At 42.6% G+C, this 12,315-nt stretch overlaps 1 protein-coding gene across 2 annotated transcripts in view; it reads left to right on the plus strand.

Moving 5' to 3' along the window:
* The window catches only part of ATPAF1 (ATP synthase mitochondrial F1 complex assembly factor 1), a 28,566-nt gene extending 20,782 nt beyond the window's left edge, over positions 1 to 7,784 (plus strand). For both annotated transcript variants that reach the window (XM_052636642.1, XM_052636643.1), the window contains one exon: positions 5,002 to 7,784. In XM_052636642.1, the coding sequence (XP_052492602.1) occupies positions 5,002 to 5,196 (195 nt within the window). In that variant the 3' untranslated portion in view covers positions 5,197 to 7,784. The remainder of the gene's footprint in view (positions 1 to 5,001) is intronic.
* Positions 7,785 to 12,315: the final 4,531 nt, after the last annotated feature.

Consider the following 12,315-nt stretch of genomic DNA (forward strand, 5'->3'; position numbering starts at 1 on the left):
TTAAAAAGAGAAGAGGTCTAAGAACTGAGCCCTGGAGCAATGAGGAAGCATCAGCAAAGAAGATGAAAAAGAAAGAATCAGTGAGGTAGGAGGAAAACTAAGATGGGAAAATCCCCTGGAGGCTAAGATAAAGTGTTTCAGGGAATAGGGGTGGTGAGCCAGCAGCTCACACTGGTAGGGCAAGTGAGATGAGGACTGAGAATTTATTAGAAGTCATTGGGGACCTCTATGGAGGCAGTTTCAAAGGAGGGATAGGACGACAGCGTATTTGGAGTACATTTAGGAAAGGTTGGGAAGAGAAATTAGAAAAAGTAAGCATAAATTTGTCTTTGAAGGAGTGTTTCTGAGAAGAAAAGGAAAGAATAGGGTGTAAGAAGTGGGGATGAGAGTGGGTTTTTTGTTTTGTTTTAAATGAGAGCCTTGTATGTATATGCTGATGAAAAGGTCGGGTAAAGAGGAAAATATTGAAAATACAGGAGAAAGAGAGTTGTTTAAGTGGTGTTTTGAATGGGTAAATCTTGGGAATGAGGGGTTAATCTTTGCCAGAAATGTAGCAAGAGAGAAGCCAGGATATAAGGACACATTCAGTTTAGTGGATAGAGGGTAATGATAGCTTGTAAGATGTTCTCTCCAGATTGCTTAGTGAAAAGAAAAATCATTAGCTGAGAGTGGGAATGGAAAAATAGATGTTGGACATTTGAATAGAAAAGAGGAAGTGTGAAATTTTTGTCTAGAACATGAAGTGAGAATGTGTTCTATATCTTCAAGTAGTTGAAGAAACAGAAACTAAAAAAGTAATATTTCATGGCCTGTGAAAATTATATGAAGTTCAAATTTCAAAGTGTGTAAATAAAATTTTATTGGAACACAGCCATGCTTATCTTTACATGTTATTTATGGCTGCTTTACATCTGCAACAGAGAGTTGAGTTAGCTGCAACAAGCGACTGTAGGGCCGTAAAACCTAAAATATTAATGGTCTCTCCCTTTCCAGAAGGTGTTTGCCGACGTGTGATCTAGGAAAAAGGAAGAGAGAATGTCTGTGGGGAATGACAAGCACAGAGATAAAGGACTGAGAGTTGGATTTACCTAGGGTTATGGTTTAGCCAAGTGATGTAATGAAGTAAGACAGGGACCGGGAAGTTAAAGGTGAATGCAAAGAAATTACTGTAATTATTGACAATGGAGTGCAAGTTGGGTAAAGAGAGAAGTGGAAACATAAGAAAGATGAAGAGACAGTAAGAACCGTGAGTCCTGCTTGAGGTAAAAGGTGTTTTGTTGTTTTTTTTTTTAACTTGCAAAATTTTTATTGCTATATTTAGTTGTGATCTGTTCTCTTTTTTTAATTTATTGAAGTATAGTTATTTTACAGTGTTGTGTAGTTGAAGGATTTTTGAACTTGGGAGTGAGTGTTAAATATAGGAAATAGTACACAAAGTGTGAATTTTGAAATTGAGACTTGGAGGGGATGTAGTTACCAATAATGATAAAATGTAAAACTTGACCACAGACAGGAGTGAGTGACACAGAGATGGTTTTGTATTTTCTGATCTTCAGCAAAGCATAACATCTAACCATATTAGATGTGGACTCTAGAGGTCAGAGGAGAGACTATTTCTGCTTTAGCATTTATACCACCTCTAGTGGTCTCAAACATGGTTCCCATAATTATTAAAATTTGCTTCCTAGTCTTATAACATTCAACAGCATACTAGACAACATATATTTGCCTTGTATAAATCAACCTGTGAGTTTCCAGTGTAGTACAAAATCAGACATGTTAAAGTTTAGTGTGGAGATACATGATTCAGAGATGGGAGACCTAGAAATGTAATACAAATATATGATCCCCTGCATACTCATGCACACATTTATAGTTTAGGCGTTGTGTTTCCAAATACAGTAAAGCAAAGAGATAGAAATACATGGAACCTATAGGTTTCTTCTAAACTGATTACTTTTAATGATGAAAATTCAGTATAGTATTTAAAAACCTTATTTGGTTCCACATGTGTGTCAGCAGATGATTTCATTGGAATGTGGTAAGTGCTAGGATGAAGACATGCGCAGCTTTGGAGGGGTCAGGGGGAGTGTTCCTGACCCAGAAGAAGGAAGAAATGACACCTGAACTGACTCTCAAAGATTAGCAGTTTAGCAGTATAAAGTGGGGAGGGGAATGTTCCAGACAGTGGGAATGGAATACGGAAAAGCTAGAAAGCACAAAATGACTTGGGATATTACAATTTGCTGTCACTGATATATTAAAAAAGGGAATTTGGTGGATTATGTTCAGAAGATTGACTTTATCCTGCAAGCACAGAAAGATGAGGAGTTGACCCATAGAGAGTTGGATTTTGAGACCATTAACCTTAAGTATTTGCTTTCTAAACACTTTTTAGTTCTAGCCTGGTCAGTGTGATCATTTAAAACGCAGTTGCAGTAGTCTGGGAAAGAGGTGGTAAAGACCTTACCCAGAGCAGAGTAGGGAAGGAGGAGAGAGAATAACCTCGGAAACGTATAGGGAATAAAATGGGCAAGGCTTGGTACTTTGATTGTAGCCATTAAGATGGAAAGAGAGGAAGGAATCAGGTCTGTTAATACACCTCCTTGTTGAGCAGCATAGGGAATTAATATGTTTATCTTCTTGGGTCTTGGAAGGGGAAGAGACTGCTGTTCATGTCGAGAATTAAGGGAATAAAAGACAAGGGGCGAATGAGTCAGCAGTGGCTAGGGTGCAGGAGAGCTTTCCGTAATCCTCCATGAGAGACATTTCTCCGTGTCTTAACTCTCTTCCCATCATTCTAGTGGTCTTCAAACAAGTGGTCAGAGTCCTTTATCCACACAAAATCTTATTATGTAAAACCCCAGGATATAACAGCTGAAAGAGAGGTGAAGGGACTGAGGCACCTCCACAGAGGCCCTAGGACTCTGCAGCTTGAACAGCACTGTTCTAGAATGAACACAACTGAAATTACCCTTACCTCCACCATCCTAAGCCTCAAATAAAAGTTAACTGTCACAGTCCCTACAGTTCAGAGCCTTAGAGAGTGATGACATCTGCCTCAGATTATGCACTTGCTTAAAAAATCGTTTGTCCTTGAGACATGTTTGAATTTAAAAGGTAAAAATGATGAAGTAGAGTTATCAACCTTAATTATTGTGCCCCACCGGAAATAGTATCAGGGTGACGTGGAGGGAGTACCAGCCTGGGAGTCCAGAGATCTGGTTCTTGCTCTGCCATTTGCGTGCCACATGACCTTGAGTCCATCTTTAATTAACCCTCATCTGCTTTGGTTTCCTGGTCCATTAAATGAGGACTAGATGATCTCTAAGGCCCTTTCCTGGTATAAAATTCTATTAATTTGAAATACCCAGCAATTTGGAAAATGGCTTTTGATTGAAGATCCAGTCTCAGAGATCAGTGCCTGCTTATGAGAAATGACCTGCAACCCATGGGAGGGAATGGAGGTGAAGCAGCCTGTGGTATTTATAAACCCATTTTCATCACTCTGTAGCTAGACATAGCACACTTTTGACAGTTTTAGTAGGAATTTTCCATTATAATTTGGGGTTGGATTTTGGCTGTGTGAACATTATAATGATGAATAAATGCCTCTGATCAGCTAGCACTAGAGAATGTGTAGGAAGCAAAGTAAGAGTTTTTGAGGTAATTCTTTTGTAAGATTTCAAGAGTCTAGCCTGTATCTTGATCTCACTTCTGTTACAGAGTGGTCAGGTCACCATTTTCCTGCTCCTGAGCTTTAGAGAAGGTGGCCTCTTCTCTTTCCTGGGGCCTTGCTGTGGATTAGTTAGAAATGACTGCATAGAAATTAACTACTCCAAAACTATGTGACATAAAACAATAAATATTTATTACCTCACAGTTTCTTTGTGTCAAGAGTTCAGGAGCAGCATAGCTGAGTGGTTCTGGCTCAGAGTCTCATGAAGTTGCTGTCAAGATATTGGAAAGGGCTGCTGTCTTTTGAAGGCTGTTGGGCTTGACGATCCACCTCTGACCACACTGGCATGGCAGTTGGCAGGAGACCTCATTTCCTTGCCACACTGGCTTCTCCGTAGGCTACTTGAATGTCTTCGTGACATGGAAACTGATTTTCTCCAAAGCAAGTGATTTGAGATAGCAAGACAGAAACCATGATGTCTTCTGTGACTGAATACCAGAAGTCATTTTTCATCATTCCACTTTAGCCCATTTGTTAGAAAGCAAGTCACTAAGTATAACCATCACTCAAGGAAAGAGAAACAAGGCTCTATCACAGGGAAGAAAAAGTGTCGTGGGGAATTCCTGGGCGGTCCAGTGGTTAGGACTCCATGCTTTCACTGCTGATGGCTTGGATTCATTCCCTGGTTGGGGAACTAATCCCACAAGTCTTGTGGCCCAAGAGAAAGAAAAGGATGTCAGACTTTGTGGACAATTTGTTAAACTGCAGCTGGCTTTGGCACCACTTTTTTAACTGAGGTGGTATGAGGAATAGGTTTTATTCAAGAGTATGTCTGGTTAGTCAAAGCCTTAGTACCAACTCACAAACTTAGTTCTTAGAGCTGGAGAGCTGATTAACTATTGCTCTTTTTTTTCCCCTTGAGATATACTAAGGAACTGAATGAAGATGGAATTTTTTTTAAGAGGGAAATTTTAACATCTGCATTAATTTATCAGCAAGTATTCACCAGATTTCACTATATGAAGGGATGTAAAACAGGCTCATACTGTGAGGAATTCACATAAGGGTAGACAGATGAAAAAGAAAAAGAGGAAACAAAGGACAGATAAAATATAGTATGATACATACAATGCTAGAGGAAGAGTAGGCTAATTTGAGTACACAGAAAAGGGGTACCTCACCAAGACTTAGGATGTCAGGGAGTCAGGAAGCTTTCTGAGAGCAGTGACTCCTGGGCAAGGGCCTCACCTGCCACAGGCCTTAGACACAGAGCTGTGTGGCCCTGTGCTGGAAGGGACCTCACTGTTCTTTCTACCTTTCAGAATGTTGCTGAGGCACAGTGCATGGCCAACCAAGTGCAGCTCTTCTATGCCACTGATCGAAAAGAGACGTACGGGTTAGTGGAGACCTTCAACTTCAGACCGAATGAGTTCAAGTATATGTCTGTCATTGCTGAGTTGGAGCAAAGCGGACTTGGAGCCGGACCGAAATGTTCTCAGAACCAGAATAAGACTTAGGGATGTCAGGTTGGCTTACAGAGTTTTCTGCTCAGCCCTGGATAGTACTGAGCCTACCCACCCCTTGAACTCTTGAAGGCTCAGTATCTATAATGAGCTGTCTCTACGGAGTCACCCTGTGTGCTTGTTGCAAGAAGTAACGTGGAGGTGAGCCCTGTTACTTGATATTCAGGAACAAAGATACCCAAACATTCTGATAACTGTCTCCCAGCATACTTGAAGTTTCCTTTTCAAGTGTTTGAGGTCACATCCAGAGACAATCCGGGATCCACAAGATGGTTGACTTAATTATATGCACTGTAGGAGTATATTTGTTCTCTGGCCATTTTGACTGCACAGCTCCTAATAATTAGTTCCTCACCTTTATAAACTGTGACAGGATAATAATCTTGAAGACCTGCTGTCGTTAGACATGGTCTTTGCATACTCTTCCCACTTGGCTAGCCAAAGGCATAACCCAGTTAGACTCTCGAACAACCACATATTGCCATCAGGATTAAGCGTCTATCTCAATGCTCCCAGAATTGCTGTTAGTGTAGCTGGTTTGGAGTATCAGCAGATTTCAGGTATATTAAACGCACAGGTACAGTGCCTGCTGCCTGCATATTTTTAAACCATAATTTGTGACACCTGCTTCTCTAGCTATTCTGCCTGTTGGAAGCTGTGTATTCGGAGGGGCTAAATTGGTGCAGTATAAATAAATCAACTATTTTGTAAAGAGAGGATCAATCCAGATTTGCTTTTTGTTTTTTAAACAACTCTAAACCATGCCAGTATTATATTAATAGAAAAAGTAGGTGGAAGCAAATGTACCCTATTGTGTGTGTGGGAAAATGTAGCAATAAAATAAAGTCTGGCTTATAATCTTTGTTACACTAACTAGTGAAATCTACACTTTGTGCTGTCCATTGTGTCTGTACTGTGGGCTGATCTCATCAAAACTCATCTTTGGACTCAGCAATTGCTTAAAATAACAAAAAAAAAAAAAAAGAAGCAGCAGCAGCTCTCTAGCACTGGAAACTCAGGTTTGGCTTATGGTGTTCCTGTTGTGGCTCCAAGCTCAGTGATAGAAGAGGGCGGCAGTAGCACACCAGACTTCTGAACACGAGGCCTCAGAGCACCCCCTACCCCACCACTGTTGCCAGCCACCTTTATTACAATGTCTTTCCTGTTCTTCATCTAACACGTTCCACTTGGCTGCTCCTGCCAGTGGTCTGGCGGACAACGCTGAGCATGGTGTGTGGGAATATAACCAGGATTTGCAGTTTATGTGTGTTTCATTTATTACTGGAGATTTTTTTATAGGTTGAGCTTGTCCCCAAGTCCTTTAAATGGGATTGGACTTCCCATTATTTTATGAGCTGTGTTTCTTTTGTTGTACTTCTGAATCTGTCTGTAGAAAGAGACAGATTTGTTTGTTTAACTGGTCTTTCACAATTTCTCTAAAGGTTGAGCTATTTCCTAATGCAGATTCAGGCCTCTTGTCCTGACATTTCTTTTTTCTGTTTTTGGTGGGGGAAACGAGTCTGGATGTTTTGATTCCCAAGAATGTTTGCTGTTCAGTGGAATTACTTTCATAGATATGTTTCCTTTTCCCCTCCAGATGGCCCCAGTCCGTAGCCTTAGTACCTTTCATAACATCTCTACCAGAAGATGAGAAAATGATGAAGAAATAAGTCGGAACTGACTGCTCATTTTATGTTCCTCCCAGCTTTGCCCTAAATCCCCGGTTGCCAGAGAAGAGTCTGTCCATGACCAGTTACATCAGATGTGATCAAAGTACCCTCTGGTGGTTCTTTATATTTACCTAGCAAGATCTGGCAAAGAATGACAAGAAAATAGTCAAATTAATCAGTCCCCTGGTATAGTGTGGTGTTATAAACGTGGACAGGCTTTAGAGTTAAGTGAATCTGGGTTCAGTATTGGGATTCATTAGCTCTAAATGTTGAACAAATTATTTAAACTCTCTAATTCTGTTTCTGCATCTGTATAATGAGAATAATAGTATCTACCTCATGGGGTCATTTTGAGAATTACATTAACTTATATAAAGATTGTAGTAGAGCTTAATAAATGTCAACTCCCTTCTTCCCTACTTCACCTCTCACTAAAGACCCGCAAATTAGTATAGCCAATGTGCAGATCATTCTTTTTTCCAGCCTTATCTCACAGGTTCTCAAACTTTAAGTTGCAGTGGAATTACCTAGAACACTTTAGAATGTAGACTCCCAGGTCCCAAATTCCAACCTGCTGAAGTGCTGGGAATCTCTGTTTTAATATGTGCTCCAGATGATTCTGACGAAGATAATTAGCCAGTCACACTTTGAGAACCACTGCCTTATCTATTCTTCACAAAAAATCCACATTAGCCAGGTCTCTCTTTGCTGTGGACGTTAACCATAGAATCAGCTTCCTTGGCTCTTTGCCTCCTATAATGGTCCCCTCAGCATACTCTACGTTATATTTATTTATGTATATGTCTTTTCCCCTCTAGACTGTGAGCTCCTTGAGGGCCAGGGGTTTAATCTCCGTTTCCAGCAGCAAGGACATGGCTTGGAACATTGAAGATACTCAGATTTTTGTTAAATAAATAAATGACATGGATTTTAGCCAAAACATTATCTTCTTCGTGTATATGCCTTGTATTTAAATAGTTTGCACTTAAGAGATTCTCTTGACACACATAAGTGAAAATTTTACTGAGTAGGAATATTTGCTAATCAAGACAGCAAGGTAAACAAACATTCTCTGTATCTCAGCTAAATCTCCTGCACTTCTGTGGTGGGCTGTGTGCTCAGTGAGATTCAACAGTCACTGCAGAGGACATCCTCTACAACCTCTGACTTAGGTGCTGACACAGGAGGGTGAGCACACTGATCTCTGCACTCAAGCTGTGTTCCAGCCACCAGCTGCATCTTGCCTTTGACTCTGCCTCAGTCTAGCGCCTGGTCAGAGTTTGCCTCGTCCTGTTCTGAGGGTGGGTGCTTCCTTCCTCAAGCAGCTGGGAAGCAGGAGCCACAGCCTTTTTTTTTTGTAGTCTCGGCAGCACTGGCCTGTTGTTCAGTCTTGGAGAAGAGGTACAGATGCACAGTCCGCCTGTCATTTCACTGAGAATTGGTTCAGCATTCATTAAAAGTTATGGAACACCTATTATATCCCAAACACAGTTACAGGAAACTGGGGAGTACAGCAATGAAGGGGACAAATAAGGCCTCTGTTCTCATGGAGCTTAGATTATTGTGGAGAAGACAAATGAATAAAGCAATACGATTATTTCAAATACTGGTAGTGCTGTGAAATTTTTAAAATGTGATAAAACATAGAGTGGAGGCAATAACTTAATGGTCAGGAATACCATCTCTGCAGAGGTGACAGCTGCTGCTTGGCCTGTGGAAATTTACCAGGTAGAGATCACCAACTGCTGAGGCCTGGAAGTGGGGCCAAGCTAAGCATGCTTAAAGGCTCAGTTCAACCACTGAGGAGCTCAGAGTTCAGCAAGGCAAGATGCTGATGTGAATACTAATTGCAAGACCAGTGCTGTCTTAGAAGAGGGGCAGGGAGGGTTAGAGAACACCATCAGGTGCTGTGGGGAATGCAGATCTTGCCCTGAAGCTCCTATGACTTAATAAGTAATGAAAGACTATTAAAAGTCTCAAAGAATGTGTGTTCCATGCAAGAGACAGGAGGTGCTATGAGTTCACAGTTGGTCTCAAAATATATACATGTTAACAATGTATATATTAACAATTATGTCTATTATAATTGACTAACATCAAGATTGCCGGGAGATATGCAGATAACACCACCCTTATGGCAGAAAGGGAAGAGGAGCTAAAAAGCCTCTTGATGAAAGTGAAAGAGGAGAGCGAAAAAGTTGGCTTAAAGCTCAACATTCAGAAAACAAAAATCATGGCATCCGGTCCCATCACTTCATGGGAAATAGATGGGGAAATAGTGGAAACAGTGTCAGACTTTATTTTGGGGGGCTCCAAAATCACTGGAGATGGTGACTTCAGCCATGAAATTAAAAGACGCTTACTCCTTGGAAGAAAAGTTATGACCAACCTAGATAGCATATTCAAAAGCAGAGACATTACTTTGCCGACTAAGGTCCATCTAGTCAAGGCTATGGTTTTTCCAGTGGTCATGTATGGATGTGAGAGTTGGACTGTGAAGAAGGCTGAGCACCGAAGAACTGATACTTTTGAACTGTGGTGTTGGAGAAGACTCTTGAGGGTCCCTTGGACTGCAAGGAGATCCAACCAGTCCATTGTGAAGGAGATCAGCCCTGGGATTTCTTTGGAAGGAATGATGCTAAAGCTGAAACTCCAGTACTTTGGCCACCTCATGCGAAGAGTTGACTCACTGGAAAAGACTCTGATGCTGGGAGGGATTGGGGGCAGGAGGAGAAGGGGACGACAGAGGATGAGATGGCTGGATGGCATCACTGACTCAATGGACATGAGTCTGAGTGAACTCCGGGAGTTGGTGATGGACAGGAAGGCCTGGTGTGCTGTGATTCATGAGGTTGCAAAGAGTCGGACATGACTGAGCGACTGAACTGAACTAAACATCTATTATTGGTGGCCTACCTACCATATGCCAGGCACAATGCTGGGCCCTTTATGTGGATTGTATCAGTCCTCCCTACAACCCAGTGAGGTCACAGGAACCTGCTGATTGGCGGGATGTGCCACTGCTCCCCTTGTGCTCCCTGCCTTCCCCCACCTCCAGCTCAGAAAACAGGGCAGCCTCCCAGTCACCCCTAATCCTAACTTCAGCAAGCAACTCAAACCTTTAGAAGCCACAGGTGTCTTGAACCAGCCTTTGCTCTGAGAAACAGATGTGCCAATTTTCTTGCCAACACCTTAAGAACAAAGTGTACTTGTTATGTATTTCTGATTCATCCAAACTTTATTTCTAAAGACATCATACTCTACGTGAAAGAGGACTTTTTGTACTATGTACTCTGATCTTTCATCTTGCATGGAGGATTTTGGTCTTGGCAGTTCTCTTAATGTGGCAGGTTGATGGCAGCATTTTTATCCCTATTCTGAAAAAGGAGACTTGGTGCATGAAAAGGCAAGAGATGACTTGAAGGTTGCTGCATCAGGAACCAAGCCAGGAATAGAAGGCCATGCTCAGACTTAATGATATCATTTGTAACGTCCACTGAGCAGTCTCATCCCTCACATTCACAAGGCTACTTCTGAGCTCTCTGGGCCTCAGGTACTGGAAGAGCCACAAGAAAAATCAGTTCATATCACTTATGAATCCTCCCAAGCTGTCCAGAGCTTTCAGAACAAAGTCCCTTTGGATCAGCTCACAAGAGCTTTCAGAACTAGTCTCCGGTGACTTCTCCAGGCTCGTCTCTTGGTAGGCCCCACCCACTCCCTTAGCTCCCATCAGCCTGGATGACTGGCAGTTTCCTGAACACACTGTTCTTCCCTCTACTCTGATCTTTGCATAGGATTTGCAAGCTTGGAACGCCTGTTCCCCCTTCATCAAGTTAATTCTGATTTGTCTCTCAAAGGCCCACTGAAGCATCTCTCCCAGAGCCTTCCCTGCCCTCACCCGCTCCAGCTGTCCCTGCCCACTTGTGTGCTCCCTTACACTTCCCCAGCATTTTGTCCTCTGCCTTTTCAAGGCTCTCTTTCCCATAGACTGGACACTCCTCGGAGAACACATCATGTCCTACTGGACATCGTGTTCCCAGTGTCCAGCAAGAAGCTCAGCACAGACAGAAGGTACCAATGACTTGTATAAATTCCTCTTGGATGACTGCTCACCTCAGACTACCTGTGTCTACAAGCATCCCTTGCGTAGTGAGACCCAGCCCTGGCAAACACTGTGACTGTGTCTCAGCCTGAGGCAGTGGCCACTTTGTTTGCCCTTCCTACAGAGGCTGCAATGTGAAAACAAGCCAAGAGGTCATCAGAGGAGGCAGCTGGTCTAAGGTTTGTAAGCAAAAGGGACTGAGACAGTGAACAAACTTGGGGAACAGCACCATTATTTTTACCAGCTGGACACGTTTCAAGCTCCCATCTTGGCTTACCAAGTCTCAGCACTAAAAAGATCTCAGACACTGTCCAGTCACTAGTTTTCAACTGTGCTTCAAGAAATCCTTACAGGGGGACTTACCTGGTGGTCCAGTGGTTGAGAATCCACCTTGCGACGCAGGGGATGTGGGTTTGATCCCTGTTCAGGGAACTAAGATTTCACATGCTGCAGAGCAACTGAACCCGCATGCCACAAGTACTGAGCCCATGCTCTGCAAACGACATCCCCTGTGATGCAATGAAGATCTCTCGAGCAGCAACTAACATCTGATGCAGCCAAATAAAATTTTAAAATATTTTTTTTTAAAAGAAATCCCAACGTGGACTTCCCTGGTGGTCCAGGCTAAGACTGCACTCCCAGTGCAGGGGGCCTGGGTTCAATCCCTGGTCAGGGAACTAGATCCCACATGCTGCAACTAAATATCCCACTTGCCGCAATGAAGATTGGAGATCCCATGTGCGGCTACTAAGACCCAGCACAGCCAAATAAATATTTTAAAAAGAAACAAAGAAATCCGAACAGTTTCTAGGGGTGGGAGCCTGGTCCTTATCCCTAAGTCAACCAGAGAGAAGCAAACTTTATTTACTGGGCTTTCCCTAAGCTGTCATGTGAAGAAACAGTTTCCAATAAATACTGAAAAGAAAAAAAGAAAAACCTGGTCTAGTTTAACCTACCCATCACAGCAGCCCTGCCTACAGCATCTCCAAGTCATTGGGCAACTGTTTGAATACTTCCAGGGACTGGGAACTCTCCACCTGCCAGCTGACCTGGCCCCTGCAGGGACTGCTCTGAGCGATTGCAAGTTTGTCCCCACCCTACGCTGAAATCTCACCACCTCTCCCCACCCTCACTGGACTTTGCTCTGCCCACCATAGCTACAACCTCCTAGAGAAGTCTCTTGGCTTTTCTATCCCCATAGCATCTCCTGCTGATGTGTGAAGATACGCTCACGTTACTTCGGAGGCTTTTCAGCAGAGGAAACAAACTCTGTCATTCCTTATATGGCCCAAAACCCCAGCCTCTGCTTCTGGACAAACTCACCAGTGTCTGCCTCACGGT

The sequence above is a fragment of the Budorcas taxicolor genome, chromosome 3 (assembly GCF_023091745.1).
Source record: "Budorcas taxicolor isolate Tak-1 chromosome 3, Takin1.1, whole genome shotgun sequence".
Classification (NCBI taxonomy): domain Eukaryota; kingdom Metazoa; phylum Chordata; class Mammalia; order Artiodactyla; family Bovidae; genus Budorcas; species Budorcas taxicolor.